At 33.9% G+C, this 23,835-nt stretch overlaps 1 protein-coding gene across 2 annotated transcripts in view; it reads right to left on the bottom strand.

Annotated features, from left to right (window-relative positions):
- Positions 1–210: 210 nt before the first annotated feature.
- The window catches only part of Lrrcc1 (leucine rich repeat and coiled-coil centrosomal protein 1), a 35,531-nt gene continuing 11,906 nt past the window's right edge, over positions 211–23,835 (bottom strand). The window contains exons 1-14 of one of the 2 annotated variants that reach the window (XM_074068787.1): positions 15,480–15,561; positions 14,814–14,870; positions 14,000–14,147; positions 13,473–13,621; positions 11,433–11,637; positions 10,770–10,909; positions 9,879–10,080; positions 7,615–7,800; positions 6,448–6,622; positions 4,806–4,969; positions 4,199–4,407; positions 3,753–3,890; positions 2,805–2,940; positions 211–410 (exon numbers count right to left, since the gene is read on the bottom strand). In XM_074068787.1, the coding sequence (XP_073924888.1) occupies positions 288–410; positions 2,805–2,940; positions 3,753–3,890; positions 4,199–4,407; positions 4,806–4,969; positions 6,448–6,622; positions 7,615–7,800; positions 9,879–10,080; positions 10,770–10,909; positions 11,433–11,637; positions 13,473–13,621; positions 14,000–14,134 (1,962 nt within the window). In that variant the 5' untranslated portion in view covers positions 14,135–14,147; positions 14,814–14,870; positions 15,480–15,561 and the 3' untranslated portion in view covers positions 211–287. Of the gene's footprint in view, positions 411–2,804; positions 2,941–3,752; positions 3,891–4,198; positions 4,408–4,805; positions 4,970–6,447; positions 6,623–7,614; positions 7,801–9,878; positions 10,081–10,769; positions 10,910–11,432; positions 11,638–13,472; positions 13,622–13,999; positions 14,148–14,813; positions 14,871–15,479; positions 15,677–23,835 lie in introns of those variants that run through there. The other variant, XM_074068786.1, reaches the window with a different exon arrangement.

Here is a 23,835-nt window from a genome sequence, read left to right as displayed (position 1 = left end):
ATTTGTAGGCAAATTTGGTAATTACCAAAGTATATAGAACAGAAACAAGAAAAAGTGTTTTGAATCTAGTTATTATGATAGGTTTTTCTAATAGAAATAATTATCAACAATTTATTATAAAAACCTACATATACAATAAATTTGATCAAAAGTCTCTAATATATATTCATGATGAAATGTGTAGAAAGAGACATTTCAAAGTCGTGGCAGTTACTACTATTACAATATTTAATCATTTTTACAATAGGTCTGCCGGTCCGTTTCAATTAAATCCATTTGCAGAACCATCACACTTCTTGCTGAACATCTTTTAGAGCATAAGCAAGTTGTTTAATTTTTTCTTCCATTACTTTTTTGTTCTTAGATGTTTCTTCAAGAAGTTCACGCATTTCCTCTTCAACTCGATGAACCTAAGTCAATGTGTAAATTTTACATTTTAATTTTCTAAAGAAAAGATATTTTAAAAATGCATTCTGGAAGAAAAGTCACAATTTATTCTTATGCATTTTGTAACTGTGATTCATTTAATACACAGTAAGGTTAGTAAAGTGTAACTTGTTCAAGTGCTAATGGGAAAAAATATAATGTTTATAAAGTATACAAAGTATTTTTATGGATATGTTCTCATTAGACTCTTCTGGAAAGAGACAGAGCAATGTATTTTAGCTATACTTTAGAGCTTAGAAAATTTGCTTAAGGTTGTGCAATTTCTGTGTATTGCAGTGAGCACAGAAACCCAGCTTTCTGACTGTATCTTTCTATTGTCCTGTGTTGCTTGTAAAAGTCCTAAATTCAACTTAAACACAAGTTCCTTATAGATTTTCAAAATAGAAATAACCTCCTTACCCAAAGAAATCTTTTCAATGTAACCTCTGCTACATTTTAAAAAATGTTGATGGTTAAAGATTGCCACCATTTTGATATCATTTTATCATTTATTCCTAACCTTATTTCCCTATGATATCTGTATGTGATATTGTTAACTTTTGCTTGAAACACTTCCTCCTATAATACCACAGCATTTCTAATGCACCACCACTGTGATCATACTTTTCTATTTTATTCTTCCTAACCCCAAAAACAGGTTTCCTATCTCTTTTTCCTTTGAAAACTACGATTTATTCTAATTCCTAACATCTGTTTGTGATTTCTCCAAATTCCACTCCCCCCATACATATCTGATTATTGTATTCAAGCTCTGGTTCTAGTTTCCAACTCCTTAACAGATACCCCAGGAGGTCCAACAAAGAACTCAATAACCTTTCAGCGAAGGGCCTTTTTTTACACTTCATTTGGTATCACCTGAGGTATACTTGCTAAGAACTTGGTACATATTAAATAAAACACCTGAAATACCTGTTGACTTGACACTAAATAACTAAATTTTGGATAAATTATACTTTTCTTTTTTCAAGTTTTAGCAAAGACTCATTTCAGTGTAATAGGGTAAAGTATGTAGAAGCTGGGTGGGTGGGTGGGGGGAGGGCAGAGAAAGACAAAGAAACAGTTCCTGTTTCCCCACACAGAAAATGGGATCAAAGACCTCTATGTTTCTTATTCATTGTGATTACTGTCTTCTTTAGTGGTACTGGAGTTTGAACGCAGGGCTTCATGTTGCTTGGCAGGTGCTCAACCACCTAAGCCACACCTGTAGCCCTTTTTGCTCTGGTTATTTTGGAGAAAGGATCTTGGTTTTTGCACAGGGCACCTTGTACATGATCCTCCTGTTTAACACTTCCAGCTCTGCTCTTGCTGGGATGACAGGCATGTGCCATCCCATTGTTTTTCTGTTGAGATGGGTTATGCAAACGCGCAGGCCAACCTGGAACTGTGATAGTCCCCATCTCAGTTTCCCAAGGAGGATTACAGGCATGAGCCCTGGCGCCTGGCTCACTGTAATTATTTCTTAAGAGACTTGAAGGAAATTTCATTTGAACACACAACTTAAATTGCATTGTAGATGGAAATTACTCTGCACTTTTTTTTCTTTTGCTTTTTTGAGTTAGGGTCTCACTCTGTAGCCCAGGCTAGCCTTCAGCTCTAGATCCTCTTTCCTCAGCTTCTCGAGTGTGAAAGTTACAGGTGTGAACCACCACATCCAGGTACATTGTCTTTCTGTCGAATTCTTTTCCAGGTGCTCATTTCTGAATATCCAGTCTTAGATACCTTAGAATTTTTTTTTTTTATTACCACTTGAAAATCAAGGAAAAATGGATATTCACATGTATCCTCAAATCTAACAGAGCTCAATAGAGGGCTAACATCAGAATCATCTGCAGAATCTTAAAAATATGGTCTCTGAGGGGAAGTTCATTAATGTATATTACTAAAAAGTTTAATAGATAATTCTGATGTTTTCCTTTGATTTAGCATTACCCGAAACTCATTTTTTTGGTCAATATTATCAAGATAAAAAAGCTGATATTCTTAAGGCCAAATTAATAATGATCTCTGAGAAATTTTTTAAGGTAGTGATAGAGTATCTGAATACATTCACATTCTCACCTTGGGCATTATGTGTAACCAGAGACTTCCATATGACGTTGGTTAGACATGAACATTTTTATCCGGGGATCATGGAGCAGGTGCAAAGTTGGAACAAATTTAAATTTTAGGTTTCATTAGAACTATATTTCACAATGAATCTAAGTGTTACCAGGCCTGGTTTCATGATAGTTTTGGAAACATCTTTCATATATCCATTAGGTCATAAAATCATGCCAAGTTTTCTAATTTCCAAAGATCTAATTTATGTAGCTACAATAACTCAATACTGATTATCACAGTGAATTTTATTTTAGTACCTTTAAATTTGCACAATCAATACATTTCTGCTTTTCACTTGACAGTTGTATCATTTCAGCTTGATGAGCTTCAACAATTGCATCAACTTGTTTTTTAAAGGCATCGTCCATAGTAAGAAGCTTTTCCATTGCATCCCTTTAAAAAAAAGAAAAAAAAAAAAAAACCCCAAAAAAGTCAACCAACAAATTAAAAAAAAATATACACACATTAGTTTTTTTTTTTTGACTATCCATTTGCCATGCTATTGATAACACTGTAACTTGACATGAAAACTGATGACTAAACTATATTACTTATTTTTCAAGGAACTTCAGCCTTATAAATTGTTTCAAGAAGGCTATTTACATATAAGATAAAACCTTATTTCCTCTTGACTATTTTATAGAATACACAAATGACAATGGCAGCCAAGTATACATTTTTTCCCCTCTATTTAAAATCAAAATCAGCTCTCATCCTCGGTTTGTGCAAGCTGACTGCTATCTAATTCCGTTTAGACTCTTTTGGAGCTCACTGTCCTTGACAGTCAAATTCAGGAGCTCACCACACCTGTCAAGTGACTTTCTTTTCTAAGGAGAAGTTTAAGTGTAAATTAACAACACCCAAAGATATTACAAGCTCCTTTCATTCAAAGTTTTAAAACAATACTGACAGCAATGAAAACAATGCTCATATAGCAATTACTACTTAGTAGGTACTATTCTAAGAATTACATATTTCATATAAGCCATACATATTCATAAATAAATACGTATGTCAACTTCGTATCTAACACTGAAGGTGGGAACTATTATTTCACTTACAGCTATAACGGAACTACAGTTCTTAGCAAATAATTTCTATGTCCCACATAGTTTTGGCACTTCTTTCTTTACACATCTTTCGCTTGCCCAAATTCAGTGATCATGTTTAAAGAGATCCCATGTCCTTCAGGACTTAATGCTTACTTTTGTAGTTCAATACTTTTGTCTCTTTCTGCTTTAAGTTTTCTTTCCTTGGTTTCAAATTTTTCTTTCACTTCTTTTACTTGTGTTTCAAGATGACATAGAAGTTCTCCTTTATCATGCCATTTCTGATTAAGTGTACTAAGAAAAGTAATTTTAAAAGTAAATTAAGTATATGAAATTTTTAAGACATATTTTGGTTTTTTGGTATTGGGGATTAAACCCACAGGGCCTTGCATAAGCTAAGCAAACATTCTCTCATGAAGCTCCACTCCCAGACTTTTTATTTTTATTTTTTAAATTTTGAGATAGGGTCTAAGTTGTCCAGGTAGGCCTTAAACTAACAATCAAAAGTCTCTGCTTCTCCAAAATCTGGGATTACAAACATATGCCACCATACCTGGCAAGCCACATTTTTTTCTCCCCCAGTGGAAAGTAGTATAGAATACCTGTAGGCTTTTCTAATTTCCTCAAGTTCTACTTCCTTTGATTTCAGCTGCTGTTTCAGTTTTTCCTTTCTTTCATTGTGCCTTTCCAATTTCTCCATTACATTATCCAGTTGTAAAGACTTTTCCTCAAGTTGTTGTTGAGCACATTTTTCTACTTCAGTGATCTTTTCTTGTAACATTTTGATTTGTTCATCTTTTTCTTGTAAACACTTTAAGAAGAAACATCAGTGTTTTATTTTTATTAACCTCAAATGTTTCCTATCTGATTAATTAGATATGTTTTAAATGATTATTTAAAGGATATTAATATAAAATGCTAAATTTTTTTTTATGACTTCTAATCCTTTATTGACACTGAGTATGTCAGGTTATTTCAAAGGCCATAATAAAATTTTTCATAAAATTGTGAAGTAAATTCAAGTTAATAAATATCAGGTACCACTTTCAATTGCATAGGGGAAAACATTATAAAAGGGAATACATGATGTTAAGTTTTAAATTCTACAACTGTTGGGAAACATGCAGAAAAATTATTTTTTAGATACTTTGATTCACAAATTTTTAAACTTGTATTTGCTCTTTTCTCAAAATAAAATGTCAAACTTACACTTTTTAATTTTCTAATTGTTTCAGTTTGGTCTTCCATGATTTTACTCTTTACTCTTAATGTATCCTTATCATTTTCAGTTGCTTTTTTCAGAGATTCATTCTCTCTACATAAACTTTCAATTTGGGCCTCTAATTTTCCACGATTTTGGGCTAGGGATGACCCTATAAAAATAAGCACCATCAGTTAGAAACTTTTATACCTTTGAAGGTGTTGTATTTTATGAAAACCATGTAAGATATAGTAAACTGAATAAAAAACTAAAGCACATAATAATACAATATAAAGAACAGAGGGGAAGCAAACAAAAGCCTTCTAAATAGCTGGGCTATTTAAAAGTCTAAAAATCATGAATAAAATCAAACAATCATATTAAAATTTCTATAGGGAATGGATAAATGAGCAATGTTCCATTAAGATCAACAATTAGCTATTCACACTTTTTAAGATATCTATAAATGACATGAAACAGTGTATTTTCCCTTGTTTATATAGTGATTGGAAAGAGAATGAAATTAAAGGCTTACCTAAGCCTAGTGGTTATCACTAACACACTATTTTATATTTCTGCATGCATGATAGAATATATATATTATAAATATTTCAATAAAAAAGGAATACTGCATACCATACAAATAATTTAAAATCATTATATAAGAATTATTTTTAATGATTTATTTAGCTGCACCACTTTAAAATATACAACAAAGTGGCCAAATTACATAGGAAAGAAAACAGTCAAAAATAATGGTGATAATGCATTTTGGGTATTTTCAACATAAAAAGCTGATAAATATTTGAGGATTCACTTATTTTTACCCTGATTTAAACATCAGGAAATATATACATATCAAAACATCATGGTATTCCATGAGTATAATTTTTATGCTTTTACATCTTTATTAAAAAAATAAATTTAAGATGGGTATAGTAGAGTTCACCTGTAATTCCAGCAATCAGGAGGCTGAGACAGAAGGATCAAGTTCAAAGCCAGCCTCAGCTACATAGTGAGACCCTGTCTTAACAATCAAACAAAAATAAATAAATTTAAATAAAAAATTAAAGTATCAGAACTATCTTTTCTGAAAAAAATTTTGCTTTTTTTGTGGGACTGGAGTTTGAACTCAGGGCTTCGCACTTGCAAAACAGGTGCTCTGCCTCCTGGGTCACTTGCCACCTGTCCTGTCCATTTTTGCTCTCATTATTTTGAAGATGGGGTTTCAGTCTTAAAGAATTATATGCCCTGGCTGGCCTCAAACAGGATCCTCCTGAACTCAGCCTCCCAAGTAGGTAGGATGATAGGCATGAGCCCCCAGCACCCAGTTCTTTTTGTTCATATGTTGCCTAGGCTGGTCTCAAACTCCTGGACTCAAGTGATCCTTCTGTTTCAGCCTTCTGAGTAGTTGGGACAGGCATATGCCTCCATGCCTTGTTGCTATAACTTCTTAACTAATGTAATAATTTCCAGTTCCCTATGAGGCTTTCATTCCTGTTTGGCTGCCAAATGCCTACTTATCTTTCCAGACAAAGCATCATCTTTTTTCTTGGCATATATAGGCAATTAAACCCTTTTCCCTCCAATGCCCAAACCGACTGGTTTTTATTGATGGTTATTATCCCTTTGAAAATTTGAGAATTTTACCCTGTTTTGCCAGTTCATGTCCCCATACTTTTCTTTCTGTTCTTAAACCATAAATCAGTGATTCCTTTGCTGCTAGCTCGGAAATAAGCTGGATTTTTTCATGCTTGAGGAGTTCTATTTGAATACTCTTCTGCTTGTCATCTTCAATCAAAATTTCAAGAGTGTTGATTTTATTCTGTATATCCCACAAAAAATTTTAAGAAAGTAAAATAATTATCTATTTAAGTATTTTGCTATTTTTTCATTTCTGCTTCTTATAATGAAAAAGATGTTATCTAAGCAAATAGAGTACATTTTATCAAATTTTGTATCAGAAGTTTTGTTTTATTAATGACAGTTAAGTATAGAATATAAAATAAATATTCAAATTTTAAGCGACTCCTTCAAACTCTGAATTTTATTCTAAAATTATAAAAGAGAAACTGTACCTATAATATTCAAAATTTTTCATGATGCATTTCTGTCAAAGGTCTAAAGGTTACTTCCCGGAAGTTAATCTTTGACAAAATAGTACAAGTGTTTAAAAGTGAGACAACAGTAATGAAGACACTATTATTTATTTTTTTGGGGGAAGTACTGAGGTTTGAATTAAGGGCCTCATGCTTGGTAGGCAGGTACTCTACCACTTGAGCCACTTGCCAGACCTGTTTTGGGTTATTTTTCAAGATACTATCTTGTGAACTATTTTCCTGGGCTGGCTTAGAACTATGATCCTCTTGATCTCTGCCTCACAGTAGCTGGGATTACAGGCATGAGCCACTGGCGCCCAGTAAAGACATTAATTTAAAAAATATTATAGTTAAGCATATTTAAAAATCACCACCACCACACCACACCATCACAAAATTACTATTGACAATCCAAGCAGTGTTTTCTAAACTTCAATACGAGTATCATTTTTCTAATTTTTAGATTATCACTGTACAGTTGTTATCTATTTAACGTTTAAAAAAATGCATTTACTAATTTTTTTACTTAAATACTATTTTAATGTAAGCAATACAATTTGTGATATTGTAAATTTAATCTCCTTAGCTGTACTTTTCTCATATACATCAAAATACCTAATACAATCTAAAAGTTCATTTTGTATACTTCCTAAAATCATTATGACACTTGAGGCTATCTATATAAAAAATTCAACGGAAACATGTTATAAAGTATCACCTGTAAATTTGCTGCTGTTTCCTGTTTCAATTTGGAAACTTCTGCAAGTTTTGTTTTTTGTTCCTTCACCATACAGGTCAGATCTTTAATTAAAGAGGAAGATTCATTTTCTTTTCGTTGAGCCCAAATAAGAGCATGTTTGCTCTTGGCTAACTCAGTTGCAACATTTTCAAAACCATCTTTAACCTGTATTTTAAAATTGCATTATAAATGGCAGTTTTATAAATAATTAGAAAATATCTGCTTATGGAAACAGTTTGTATCTTTCATTTTTAGAGAGTTTTAGCAAAATAATACAACTTAGAGATAGTTTATCTCAATCTACAAATTTCAGCAATGAAAAAGACACAGGAAGGTTACTCATTGGTCTAAAGTTATCCAGGGAATTAGTGAATCTAATTCATTCATTTGACAAATAATTCTTGAGTGCCTATTGTGTGCGAGCCATTTTTCTAGACATTGTAATATATCAATAAATGGCGCAGACTAAAATCTCTTCCTTTGTAAAGGTTATATTCTAGTGGGTAGGGACTAACAATATAGCAATAAGCATAAATTATGTTATCATGTTAAACACTACGTGCTTCAGCACAAAAAAAAAAGGTTAGAAGCATGTGAACTGTTAAGGGAGATAGGTTCAATTTTAAATAGCGTAATTATTGAAAACCTAACACTACAGTAATGATTGATGGAGGTAAGGAAGGGAGCTCTACAAATATGTGGGGAAATATTCTAGGGAGGAATGTACCTGGCAAGTTGGAGGAAAAGCACAAAGGCTGATGTCACTGGAGTGACAGTGGGTAAAGGGAGAAGATAATAGATGAAATCAGAGGGTAAAGTTACAGAGAGTTTTGATTACTCTGAGTAAAACAGAGGGATAATAGAGGCCTCTGAGAAAAGGAATTATGTATCTAACTTACATTTTAATAGAACATTGAAGATGCTGTGGCCAGCATAAACAGGAATTGGTGTGTGTAGGCCGGGGAGTTCAAGGATAGTAAGAGGAAGATCAGTTAAAAGGTTCTTAAAATAAAACAGATGGTAAGAAATGATCATATGTATATTAAAATAATGGTGATAATTTAAGCACTGGGTATGAGGTGTCCAGAGAAAGAATGATGCTAATGATGACTATTTTGGCCTAAGCACTTTAAAAGCTGGAGGTGTTGTTAACTGAGATGGGAAGACTGTTGAATGAAGTTGTAGAGAAAGTCAGTAATTAAGCAGAGATACTAGACAGAGGGTTATACATATAAGTTTGGAATTTTGGTGAAAGGTCCAGGCTAAAGATATAGTAAATGATGATAGAAAACTACCAAAAGACTGAGTGTGTCTAAAAGAAAAGGAGTTCCAGGAATGAAGTTTCAGAGAAAAAGAGTCTTGAGGGGAGGCAGAGATCAACTCTGTTCCTAGGCTGATCTTAGGTCAAATCAAATGAGTACTAAACTGATGACTTTCACCAGTGTGGATGTTGCTGCTTTTGATTACAGCAGTGCTATTAGAGCAGTACAAACAAAAGTCTCATCAGAGCATGAGATAATACAGAAGCAGAGAAATCAGGGACAGCAAATGTACATATTGACAAGTTCTGTTGTAACTGAAAGCAGAAAAACAAGCTAAATGGGATCAGGACAGTTTTCTTAAGATGAAAGAAATCACGGCATCTATGTATCCTGAAGGAAATGGCCCAAAACGGAGGAAAAACTGCTGATATAAGAGGGAAGATTTGTTGAAACCTCATACTTAAGTAGGTAAAAGAAATGGGATCTAGTTTATACTTGGTGTGACTGGCCTCAGGAGCAAGACTGCTTTTTTACAGCAGGGGTTGCCAAATTTTTTCTGTCAAGAGCCAGACAGGTCAGGCCACATGGTCTCTATGATAAATACATACTCTGCACAGATAATATAAAAACAAATGAGCATGGCTCCTTTCCAATAAAACTTTATTAAAAAAATAGGTGGTGGGCCATATTTGGCCCTGGAGATTTTTAGTTTTGCCAACTCCTGCTGTACAGCAATAGGAGAGAATTCAGATTTCCCAGTTCCTATTCCAGCACTCTCTTTACTTCACCATTTGTAACTAACTAGTTTCTGCCACATTTTTTATTTATGTGAATAAACCAAGGATCTAAGGTTTTATGTAATTTGTTTAAGATCATATAAGCAACATAAAAATAGAGCCGGGATTCTCAAATATAGTCCTCTTAACAAATTAATATTTGGCTAATTCTATTTCCATTAAAGACACAGATGCCAATTCTTACATCTCTAAATCTTCTGGCTTCAACAGTTAAAGCAATGCGAAATTCATTTTCCAAATCCAAATACTGTTGGTTTAATACATCAATCTTTTCTTGGTATTCTTTTATTTCTTCCTCATGCTTTCTCTCTTCTTTGGCTATTTCCTTAGCTAAGGCATCCTGGAACTCAGCATCACTAAAAAACTCCTTTGTTTCAAGTTCCTTCCTGGAATGAAAAACAAATACAAAGAATGATGCCCAAGTAAGAAGACCGGAAGGTCTTTAAACAGTTCTTAGTATTTTACATGTCATATATATATATATATATATATATATTTTTTTTTTTTTCTTCTTTTTTTGGTGATACTGGGCCTCATGCTTGCTAGTCAAGGCACTCTTACCTCTTGAGCCACTCTGCCAGCCCTTTCTAATATTAAGGTCAGTTCTTCGCTTTAAAATAGAAATTGGGCATGGGTACGTACAGAAAAAGTATGAGTTTTTGTGTATAATTTCTATGTGGTCCTTTACATAAAGAGTTCACAGACCCCTGCGCTTCAAGAGGAAGAAATAATATTGATTAAATTAACAAGTAGTTACTTGGAGGCCTATTAAACTAGTTTCCTCTGAATACAAGGATCAACTTTTGGTTGTATTTGGAGAAATGCAAAATCAGATTCATTGTTATAAGTCTGTATCTCAAATGGTGACAATAAAGTCATTTGTTTTTTAGCTACTGATTCTTTTTATAGAATTGATTCTAATGCATACATAAACATGGTACTTTCCTTGAGTTAATTATGTTAAGACTTCATTAATAGTCAATTACTATCTTTAAATAATTGGGGCGGGGGAACCTAGTAGCTTTCTTTTTCTATTTTTAAAAGTTATTATTTTTCTGATGTATTTTTCACTTACCTGTGTTCCTGTTCTTTCAATGCCAGAAGCTGATGAAGCTGTTGCACTTGTTCCTTTTCTTGGTGCAGGGAAGTTTGAAGTAAGCTTATTTCTCTATCAGCAGCTGAAGCTTTGAGTTCTGCCTCTTGGATAAGTCTCATCTGAGTGAAGTACACAATTACAGTACTTAGATAATAATCTCCCCTGCTTCTATTTTAATGCCAGTTTCCATAATAAAAGTGCCATCTAAATGACAGGACCTAGAGAATAAGTTGGTTTTCAAAATTTATTTAATTAACAATACTATGATCACATAAGTCTTGGAAGCACACATATACTGGCATAACTCCTGTTTATTTGCGTAACAGATTTTGATGAGAATTTTCATTCAGAAAGAATAAGAATGAAATTCCTTTAAGCAGTCCAAAGACTCAAAACCTAGCTCTCTCTAAACACAAACCTAGCTACCTGCAATACTTCCACTTGTTTGTATAAGTATTGGTAACCTTAATTTAGACACTGCTCAAAATGCCACATGATCGTTCTGTTTAAACTAACAATAATTTAATTTTTGCATATAGCCTAACATCTTTTAGGTTCACTATATGGTATAATTTGTTTCAGGATAGAAACTATGAATTTGTATTAACCCATGTCATTGATATATTAAGAATAGAGAAATACCTGTGCCAACTGCTGCTGCCCTTTTTGTCTCTCCATTTTTTCTAATGCTTTTTCCAGGGTTCTTAAGTGTCTAATGTGATCCTCTTGTTGATCTCTTGCTTTCATTAATTCAACAGTTAGTTTTTTAATTTCATTTTGAAGTCTGTGAACCATAACTTCAAGTTGTGCCTTGGAATTTCTCTCTCTAAAAATAATGTCCTTTAGTCTAAAGCAGAAATTACACATGGAGGTAAGTACATTATACACATAAAAATGATAAAAATTATAGCCAATGTTATAGCTTACAGCAGAGAGGAAGGTAAGTATAGCTAATAAGTAGTATATGCCTTATCTGAAACTAATATTGTGCCTACTACTTAGCTAAATATGACAGTTAAGGAGTTGGCTCAAATCTAGTTTTCAAAAAAGACAAAGTCATATGAAGGAATTACTGAGCCAGGCAGCTTCCCAGTGTGTTGCTATTGTAATTTTCAGGCCATACAAAAACAACAACATACACAATCAACTTCTATATTATGGTCATTTCTTGTCCTTACCATCTCCCCTCGTCTTTAATGGGAGTAAAAGTCTTTGTTTACTCTCAACTACAGTTTGACATGTTATATGAGAGAGTGCTAAAGAGTTTATTATCTTTGGACTATGTGGGATTGAGGCAGAGAAGCTACAGATAAGTAGAACAGCAATTAATCTAGGCAAGAGATAAGGCCTAGATTAAAACAACAGTTTTGGAAAAGTGAAGGGACAGTTCATCTTCTGAGAAGTAGAATGAAAATATTAATGTTGATGGCTGTAGGATATGAGAAAGACTACAAAAAAGCCAAACAATTATTCCTGGATTTCTTATTTCAATGGCTGACTGGGTACAAATTTATTAGGGCAAACAATATGGAGTAAAGAGGCAGGATATGTCTGTCAAAGGATATGCCAACCTTAAGGGACTTATGAGAAATATAGATAAGCATTTTCAGTTGGCAATTAGATAAACTCATCTGTCTATCAAGGAGTCCTGGACAATAAAGATATCATACTAGATAAGATTTATTTTTTGATATAACAAATATGCATAGTTTAGCACCTAGATGCCAGACCCTATACTAAGTACAGGTATATAGAGTTTATACCAAGGCACATACAGAAATTTTCAAGATTCCTGAGTGTCTAATCTCAGGAAGTGAGTGGTGGTGATATGACCAGAAAAGCACAATGTGTCATAGGTTGCCTAACTTACACAGAGGTTTTCACAGTGTATGTTAGGTATCAATAGTTTTCTTTATACAACATAAGTACAACATATAAGAGAAGGTAGAATGTAGAAAATACTAACTCAGTATCACAAAACGTTACCAGATAAATGCTTAAACTGAGGACTGGGCTGGGAAATGTGCACATTAACTTACTACTCAAATAAGATCTTATGAGAATTATCTTACTGTACAGACAAAACCTGTGTTCCTTCAAGGGTAAGTTGAAACAATTATAAAAAGAACTCTGTGGAAAAACCTTACAGTCATTTGAAGAAAGGTATAACTTTAAAAACAATTATAGAAAACAGAAGGGAAAATTACTTTTAGAAAATTGTCATTTTTCTTAGAATGGAGTAAGACAGACTTGTATTAAAGAATGCCATTCAGGGGAAAAAAAAACAAATAAAATGGGAGATGGTATGGAAAAATAAGAACAGAAAAAAGAAACCCAGGCTATTTGGTACGAAAGGTCATTGCAGAAGACAAGTATGTCACAAGAGCTTGGATAGGACCCAAAAAACTTTAAACCCCACCCTTTATAGAATCCGGCTCTTTACGGAAAAAGCTTGCCAATCCCTGCTCTAGTTGCTTGTTTTTCTTTACTTATTATCTACTTGATACTTTCCAGTTTGAAGGCTCACATAAATTTATTCAGAATTCTTTATTTATGTAATGAAAGAACACGAAGACATCAGATCAAATTTCACTACAGCAAACTTAAACTAATGTATTTCAATTATAAATTCAGTATTCTTTATGCTACAAGATATTTTAGGTTTATATACTTTTGCTTTACCTGTCTGTGGTAAGTAGAGCCAGGCTATGAACATCTTTTTTTTCACTCGCTTGTTTATGCAGTTCATCAATATAATCCATGAGTTTCTTTTCAGCTTGTTCGGCTTTCCATCTCATCTCTCTCTCTTGGTCTAGTTGTTCAACAAGGGACTGAAAGAAAACAATGTTACACGAACTTGGAAGTTTCTCACTGCCCCAATTTTTTCATTTATATATAGAAATAATAGTATCTATTTCAAAGAGCTATGGTGAGAATTAAATTAATAGATGTAAAGCATACAAAACAGTGCAGAACATAGTGCATGGCACATAACTACTCAATAAATGTTAGCTGCTACTATTATTGTCAAAATACTTTGTATTTTTTCTCAATATTAAACTCTCCATAGTTGAGAATAAGGGGAGAAAACCAGTAGCAAAAATTGTGTGAAGGCAACTCTATTACTGTAATTCTATTATTTTCTGAGACTTTGTAGCTGTAATTAAGGTTTTTCGCATACATTTTTTTCTTAATTTCCTAAATCATACCCGGTAAGTGTTGTCATCTGAGCCGCTTTTGTCTACTTTAATTATTCCAGTCTTCTGTTCTTCTAATTCTGGTAATATATTGCAGTTTGCTAAAGATGATCTTACATACAGATCTTTAAAGTAAGGTTGTTTCATTTTACGATTACAACTGCAGAGAATAAAACACAGGGATACCAAACAAAAGTACATTATTTATACTGTTTTCTAATATTAACGTTTTCAGTACTATATGCAAATAGCTTTGAAAAAAGGTATTAAATTAAGTGATGTAACCTGGAAACACTGCTTCATGGATTTTGTAATGGGTGTGCTTTGTTGATTAATGCCAACCTCAAGATTGAAAAAAATAATGATTTTATAAATGTTCAGTGTTCAACATATTCAGATGAGGTATAAGCCTTCCATACAATAGAATAATTTAAAAGAAACGTCAGTACCCGGGACTATGGTAAGATAATACGGAAGAACTGGAAAAATGGTAAATATAATTACCCTATGAAAGTTAAAAATCTAAAATTAACATGTAATAGAACAAAATAAACACATTACATCACTATCTAGAGACTGAAGAAATTCTAGGGTATGCCCTGACTTAAGTGAACTGATTGACTTTATACATAAAAGTGTAATTGGATAGCTATGGAAGAATTAAAATAATAAAAGAATATTTTTTTTAAAAAGGAGAACAGATAAAAAGTTGATCATGCCCATCCTAGTGTAGCTTTTTAACAACTGTTATGGTAAGTTCAATTATGAAAATACAGACAGGAGATGCCCTTATCCTCATGGCATTAAACACAATCATCGTATTCACCTTGGATTCTAAGCTTAGCAGGTACCACTTAAGGAAGGCTTGGCTTCTCATCTCGATCTGCATACACAGAGAGAAAAGGGTAGTCATATAGACTCAAAGTTATCAGTCTTACTTCCTACTGTTAAATGAATAGAGTGGAATTTTGGTTTTATAAATTAATTTCTCAACTTCAGAAATAAGACAGAGAAAATAATCCTTTACATGAGTGTACAGCTTTCCACGTTTTTGTGGGTACTGGTTCCAGGACCCCTTTAGAAACCAAAATCTACAGATTTTCAAGTCTCAGCATATAATGTATGCATATCCTTGAGTATACTATAAATCACTTCTACATTACTTATAATACCCAGTACAATATAAGTGCTATGAAATAATTATTATAGTGTATTATTTAGAGAACACTGACATTCAGTATGGTGAGCCATTATAATAACAATGCAAACTTTTGTAAAAAATATTTTCCATCAGAGGTTGATTGAATCCATGCATGCAGAACCTGTGGATGTGGAGGGCAGGCTATATGACAATCTGAGACAACAAGGCTGAAAAGGAAACTCTCTAATGTCAATAAACTGATAAATTTAACACTATGAGACAGCTTTAAGGAAGAAGACAACCATATTAACTTCGATTTTTGTGACTTATCTGGAATACTAAAACAAATACCTTAAAAAAGTGTTGTTGTTTTTATTGTGGTGCTTAATAGTTTGAATAGTTCTGGCATAATATGGAACTTTTGATCTTCTAGGAACTTTTTTATTGCATTCTTTTCTGTTTCCATAGTCACTTTCAGAAGTTATATCTGTGTCTCTTTTTGGTCTGAGGTCTTTCTCAGGAACATTATCTATTAAAGAATTTGAAGTCTAGGAAAAAAAGTTTGTTACAAGTTCAATTCAGTATAAAAGTATAAATTTAAAATTTTCTTAACTATTAAAATATAAGATTAAGAATAATCTAGATATGTGTGAAATTAAAGATAGGAAATTCAGTTTCTAGTATGGACAAGCAGGCTTCTATCAAGTTGACCATGTAGCAGACAATTATAAACTCGAGGAAAATACAAATGCAGCAGCAAAAAAAGAAATAACTTTCTCCCCAAGAAAAACAAAAACAAACCAAAACACTATCTCAAGGTCTTCAAAAGTGAATAAAGTAGGATTATTCCAGATAGGAGCTGACACTTGGTAAAATGGACCGAGTGGGATCAATTTTAGCTGACACTTGGTAAAATGGACAGAGTGGGATCACAATCATACAGGAAGTCTAAATCTCAGGTAAGAGAAAAAACAGACTTTTGGGCCTGAAAAACCACAGGCCAATATGGGGCAGATGACAAGTAGTTCAGTGAAGGATAAAGGAAATGAAATATCAACTGGTACCTAAGAGACAAGAATATTGTTTAAGTCAAATCAAATTAATGCTAAAACAAAAATGTAAACACTTTTTGGAAGACTGTAAAAGAATCCAGTCTCCACAATGTAACATTTGCAATGCCTAGGATACATTCTGAAATTATTCATCATAAAAAGAACCATGAAAATAACCTATTCTCAAGAAAAAAGGTAATCACTGGAGACCAAACCCAAGATCCAAATGTTTGAAATAGCACACAAGAAATTTAAAATAGTAGGCATAACTGTGTTCAATCAGATAATAAGAAAATATACCTGTCATAAATGAAAAGAAAATTCAGTTTAGAAACAGAAACTGTAAAAAATAAAAATTCTGTAGTCAAAAAATACAATGTATGAAGTAAAAACTAGCTGGGATTACTGCAGCACAATGAGGCAATATAGAAAGTATAAGTGATCTTGAAGATAATAGTGCAGTGGAAATTATTCAACATGAACATTACAAAATAGAGAGAAATAAAGATAAAACGTACAGAGCCTTCAGAAATTGAGGGGGAATACTGAAATGTCTAAGTAGAATCTGAAAAAGAGAGCAGAAGACAGAATGGGTAGAAAACATATTTGAAGAAATTATGTTCAAAAACTTCCCAAATTGAGAAAAGACATAAATTTACAGATTCAAGAAGCTCCGAAGAACCGCAGTTAGGATAAATATGAAGAAAATTATCCTTAAGGCACATGTAGCCAAACTTCTGAAAACCAAAGATAAATTCTAGACAGCAACCAAAGAAAACTGACATTATTATATGTAAGAAATCAAGGATGTGAATTAATGCTGTCTGTACTCAAAAGTATGAGGCCAGGAAAAAGTATGGAAAGAGAAAAAGTTGTCAATCTAGAATTCTATAAGCAACAAAAATGTTCTTCAAGAGTAAACGTGAAATAGAGACGACAGTCCACAGATATACATTATAAGTGTCAGGCTGGAAATCCTGGCTGAAGGAATTAATACCAGAAGGAAACTTGAATTATCCAGAAGAAATAAAGAACACTGTATATTATTTATCCCCAGGTTAAAAAATGCAGTTTAAATAATTTTTCTCTTAATTTCCTTAAAGCAAACATTAAACATTATTTTGTGGAGTGTATAATGCATCCAATAAATGCAACATACAGATGACTACAACAAAGTAAAACAGATGCAGATTTCTACACTTTACATGAAGCAATAATAGTATTAACTATAAGCAGACTTATAGTTTTGTTAGAGAAACCAAAAAGCAAAACAAAAAACAAAAACAAAACCCACAGAAATATGACTAAGAAATTAATATGTAAATTGAAACTGAATTCTGAACAAATATTGAGCCCATAAAGAAGAAACAGAAAGAAAATAATAAAGTAGTAGATCTCAACTCAACACCATCAATGATTATGGTACATTTTAACAGGCTCTTAAAAGGGAGTGATGGCCAGATAAAAGTAAAAAACAAGATCTACCTATACATCATCTGCAAAACTCTCCTTAATAAGAAGAAACAAATAAGTTAATAGTAAACACATTGAGGCTGGGGATGTAGCTTAGTGTGACATAGTGCTTGCCTAAGATGTGCAAGGCCCTGGGTTTCATAGCACAAAAAAAGTAAACTGATGCCTCAATAAAATAGCAGTTTATACCTATGAGGATGACTTATAACCCAAAGTTGGGCATGGTAGTATACACCTGTAATCCCAGCAGTTGGGAGGTGGAAGCGGGAGGATTTTAAGTTCAAGGTCACCCTGGGCAACACAGAGACCCTGTCTCAAAAAACCAAAAAAGCAGATAACAAGAAGTCAGTGCGGCTGTGGAAAAACTGGAACCCTCATGAACTGCTAATGGGGATATAAAATGGTGGAACTACTTTGGACAAGTCTGGCAGTTCCTCAAAAGGTCAAACATAGGGCCCAGCAATTACTCATCTAGGTATACACCAAGACAAATTAAAACATATGATTATAAAAACTTATATATGAATGTTCATAGCAGTATTAGTCATAATAGCTAAAAGGGATACTACTCAAATGTCTATAAATTGATGAGCAAACAGGTAAAATGTGGTATTTTCATACCATGAAATATTGATACATGTTATAACATGGATGAACCTTATAATTACCATGCTAAGGGATAGAAAGCAGTTACAACAGTCTACATATTATAGTGGTCCTTTTATATGAAATATTCAGAGCAGGCAAATCAGTAAGGACATAGATCACCTGAAAATACCATCAATCCTCCTAACTTCCTTGCAGAGTACATATTCTTTATAAGTATACAAATAGCCACCTACACAGATCATAAGCTTGGCTATAAAATAAGTCTCAATATATTTATTTTTTATTTATTTATTTATTTTTTACTTTTTTATTTTTATTTTTTATTTTTTTCATTTTTCTTTTATTATTCATATGTGCATACAAGGCTTGGTTCATTTCTCCCCCCTGCCCCCACCCCCTCCCTTACCACCCACTCCACCCCCTCCCGCTCCCACCCCTCAATACCCAGCAGAAACTATTTTGCCCTTATCTCTAATTTTGTTGTAGAGAGAGTATAAGCAATAATAGGAAGGAACAAGGGGTTTTGCTGGTTGAGATAAGAATAGCTATACCGGGCATTGACTCACATTGATTTCCTGTGCGTGGGTGTTACCTTCTAGGTTAATTCTTTTTGATCTAACCTTTTCTCTAGTTCTTGGTCCCCTTTTCCTATTGGCCTCAGTTGCTTTAAGGTATCTGCTTTAGTTTCTCTGCATTAAGGGCAACAAATGCTAGCTAGTATTTTAGGTGTCTTACCTATCCTCACCCCTCCCTTGTGTGCTCTCGCTTTTATCATGTGCTCATAGTCCAATCCCCTTGTTGTGTTTGCCCTTGATCTAATGTCCACATATGAGGGAGAACATACGATTTTTGGTCTTTTGAGCCAGGCTAACCTCACTCAGAATGATGTTCTCCAATTCCATCCATTTACCAGCGAATGATAACATTTCGTTCTTCTTCATGGCTGCATAAAATTCCACTGTGTATAGATACCACATTTTCTTAATCCATTCGTCAGTGCTGGGGCACCTTGGCTGTTTCCATAACTTGGCTATTGTGAATAGTGCCGCAATAAACATGGATGTGCAGGTGCCTCTGGAGTAACAGTCTTTTGGGTATATCCCCAAGAGTGGTATTGCTGGATCAAATGGTAGATCGATGTCCAGCTTTTTAAGTAGCCTCCAAATTTTTTTCCAGAGTGGTTGTACTAGTCTACATTCCCACCAACAGTGTAAGAGGGTTCCTTTTTCCCCGCATCCTCGCCAACACCTGTTGTTGGTGGTGTTGCTGATGATGGCTATTCTAACAGGGGGGAGGTGCAATCTTAGTGTGGTTTTAATTTGCATTTCCTTTATTGCTAAAGATGGTGAGCATTTTTTCATGTGTTTTCTGGCCATTTGAATTTCTTCTTTTGAGAAAGTTCTGTTTAGTTCACATGCCCATTTCTTTATTGGTTCATTAGTTTTGGGAGAATTTAGTTTTTTAAGTTCCCTGTATATTCTGGTTATCAGTCCTTTGTCTGATGTATAATTGGCAAATATTTTCTCCCACTCTGTGGGTGTTCTCTTCAGTTTAGAGACCATTTCTTTTGATGAACAGAAGCTTTTTAGTTTTATGAGGTCCCATTTATCTATGCTATCTCTTAGTTGCTGTGCTGCTGGGGTTTCATTGAGAAAGTTCTTACCTATACCTACTAACTCCAGAGTATTTCCTACTCTTTCTTGTATCAACTTAAGAGTTTGGGGTCTGATATTAAGATCCTTGATCCATTTTGAGTTAATCTTGGTATAGGGTGATATACATGGATCTAGTTTCAGTTTTTTGCAGACTGCTAACCAGTTTTCCCAGCAGTTTTTGTTGAAGAGGCTGCTATTTCTCCATCGTATATTTTTAGTTCCTCTGTCAAAGATAAGTTGCTCATAGTTGTGTGGCTTCATATCTGGATCCTCTATTCTGTTCCACTGGTCTTCATGTCTGTTTTTGTGCCAGTACCATGCTGTTTTTATTGTTATTGCTTTGTAATATAGTTTGAAGTCAGGTATTGTGATACCTCCTGCATTGTTCTTTTGACTGAGTATTGCCTTGGCTATTCGTGGCCTCTTGTGTTTCCATATAAATTTCACAGTAGATTTTTCAATCTCTTTAATGAACGTCATTGGAATTTTGATGGGAATTGCATTAAACATGTAGATTACTTTGGGGAGTATTGACATTTTTACTATGTTGATTCTACCAATCCATGAGCATGGGAGATCTCTCCACTTTCTATAGTCTTCCTCAATCTCTTTCTTCAGAAGTGTATAGTTTTCCTTGTAGAGGTCTTTCACATCTTTTGTTAGGTTTACACCTAGGTATTTGATTTTTTTGAGGCTATTGTAAATGGAATTGTTTTCATACATTCTTTTTCCATTTGCTGATTGTTAGTGTATAGAAATGCTAATGATTTTTCTATGTTGATTTTATATCCTGCTACCTTGCTATAGCTATTGATGATGTCTAGAAGCTTCTGAGTAGAGTTTTTTGGGTCTTTAAGGTATAGGATCATGTCATCTGCCAATAGGGATATTTTGACAGTTTCTTTACCTATTTGTATTCCTTTTATTCCTTCTTCTTGCCTAATTGCTCTGGCTAGGAATTCCAGTACTATGTTGAATAGGAGTGGAGATAGTGGGCATCGTTGTCTGGTTCCTGATTTTAGAGGGAATGGTTTTAATTTTTCTCCGTTAAGTATAATGCTGGCTGTAGGTTTGTCATATATAGCTTTTATAATGTTGAGGAACTTTCCTTCTATTCCTACTTTTCTTAGAGCTTTTATCATGAAATGATGTTGGATCTTATCAAAGGCTTTTTCTGCATCTATTGAAATGATCAAGTGGTTTTTGTCTTTGCTTCTGTTAATGTGGTTTATTACGTTTATTGATTTTCGTATGTTGAACCACCCCTGCATCCCTGGGATGAAGCCTACCTGGTCGTGGTGAATAATCTTTTTGATGTGTTGCTGAATTCGATTTGCCATTATTTTGTTGAGGATTTTTGCATCAATGTTCATTAAGGAGATTGGCCTATAGTTCTCCTTTTTGGAGGTGTCTTTGCCTGGTTTTGGGATAAGTGTAATAGTGGCTTCATAAAATGTGTTTGGCAGTTTTCCTTCCCTTTATATTTCATGGAACAGTTTAAGGAGGGTTGGTATCAGTTCTTCTTTAAAGGTCTGATAGAATTCAGCAGAGAATCCATCAGGTCCTGGACTTTTCTTTTTGGGGAGACTCTTGATTGCTGCTTCAATTTCATTTTGTGTTATAGGTCTATTCAGGTGATTAATTTCCTCTTGGTTCAGTTTTGGATGATCATATGTATCTAGAAATCTGTCCATTTCTTTTAGATTTTCAAATTTATTTGAATATAGATTCTCAAGTAGTCTCTGATGATTTCCTGGACTTCCATGGTGTTTGTTGTTATCTCCCCTTTTGCATTCCTAATTCTACTAATTTGGGTTTTTTCTCTCCTCATTTTAGTCAGGTGTGCCAGGGGTCTATCGATCTTGTTTATTTTTTCAAAGAACCAACTTTTTGTTTCATTAATTCTTTGTATGTTTTTTTTGGTTTCTATTTCGTTGATTTCAGCTCTTATTGTTATTATTTCTCTCCTTCTATTTGTTTTGGGATTTGCTTGTTCTTGTTTTTCTAGGAGTTTGAGCTGTATCATTAGGTCATTGATTTGGGATCTTTCAATCTTTTTAATATATGCACTCATGGCTATAAACTTTCCTCTCAAGACTGCCTTAGCTGTGTCCCATAGGTTCCGGTAGGTTGTGTTTTCATTTTCATTGACTTCTAGGAACTTTTTAATTTCCTCTTTTATTGCATCGATGATCCATTCTTCATTAAGTAATGAGTTAGTTTCCAGCTGTTTGCATGTTTTTTGTCTTTACTTTTGTTGTTGAGTTCTACTTTTACTGCATTGTGGTCAGATAGTATGCATGGTATTATTTCTATTTTCTTATATTTGCTGAAGCTTGCTTTGTGCCCTAGGATATGATCTATTTTGGAGAAGGTTCCATGGGCTGCTGAGAAGAATGTATATTGTGTAGAGGTTGGATGAAATGTTCTGTAGACATCTACTAGGTCCACTTGATCTATTGCATATTTTAGATCTTGGATTTCTTTATTGAGTTTTTGTTTGGATAACCTATCTATTGATGATAATGGAGTGTTAAAGTCTCCCACAACCACTGTGTTGCCGTTTATATATGCTTTTAGGTCTTTCAGGGTATGTTTGATGAAATTGGATGCGTTGACATTGGGTGTGTACAGATTGATGATTATTATTTCCTTTTGGTCTATTTCCCCTTTTATTAGTATGGAATGTCCTTCTTTATCTCATTTGATCAATGTAGGTTTGAAGTCTACTTTGTCAGAGATAAGTATTGCTACTCCTGCTTGTTTTCAGGGGCCATTGGCTTGGTAAATCTTCTTCCAGCCTTTCATCCTAAGCATATGCTTATTTCTGTCGGTGAGATGAGTCTCCTGTAAGCAACAAATTGTTGGATCTTCTTTTTTAATCCATTTTGTCAAACGGTGTCTTTTGATGGGTGAATTAAGTCCATTAACATTAAGTGTTAGTACTGATAGGTATGTGGTGATTCCTGCCATTTAGTTATCTTAGTTGTTTGAAGGTTTGATTGTGTGTACCTAACTTGATGTTACTCTCTTCTGTCTTGCTTTTTCTTATCCTGTGGTTTGGTGCTGCCTGCCTTTTCATGGTTAAGTTGGGTGTCACTTTCTGTGTGCAGGATCCCTTGCAGAATCTTTTGTAATGGTGGCTTTGTGGTCACATAGTGTTTTAGTTTCTGCTTATCATGGAAGACTTTTATTGCTCCATCTATTTTGAATGATAGCTTTGCTGGGTAGAGAATCCTGGGGTTGAAGTTATTTTCATTCAGTGCCCGGAAGATCTCACCCCACGCTCTTCTTGCTTTTAATGTTTCTGTTGAGAAGTCTGCTGTGATTTTGATGGGTTTACCTTTGTATGTTACTTGTTTTTTCTCTCTTACAGCCTTCAATATTCTTTCCTTAATTTCTGAACTTGTTGTTTTAATGATGTTATGTCGTGGAGTAGTTCTATTTTGATCTGGTCTGTTTGGTGTCCTGGAGGCCTCTTGCATTAGTCTCAATATATTTTAAAAGACTGAAATTCAGAATGCATTCTCTGAACAAAATGGGAGGAAAATGAAATAAAATATTAATAACAAATCTATAGAAGCACAAATATCTGAAAATTAGTAAAGGCATTTCTAAAAATCCTTGGATCAAGGAAGAAATCACAAGAGAAATCAGAAGATATTTCTAAAAAATGAAAGCAAAACATATAAAAATTTGTGGAATGCAGCAGAAGGAGTACTTAAGAGGAAAACAGATTGCTTTGAACAATTACATTTGAAGATAGGTATCTGGGGATGATGGCTCCTTGGTAGAGAACTTGCCTACCATGTGTGAGGTTCTGGGTTTAATCCCCAGCTCGTAAAAGTGAAACAACCCTCAGTCCCTGAAACCTCTACTGAAGTATAAAACTATGAAGCTGGGTATGGTGATACATGC

The sequence above is a fragment of the Castor canadensis genome, chromosome 3, assembly GCF_047511655.1.
Source record: "Castor canadensis chromosome 3, mCasCan1.hap1v2, whole genome shotgun sequence".
Lineage (NCBI taxonomy): Eukaryota > Metazoa > Chordata > Mammalia > Rodentia > Castoridae > Castor > Castor canadensis.
The sequence above is the reverse complement of the archived record's forward strand: the minus strand, read 5'-3'. Positions and strand labels throughout refer to the sequence as shown.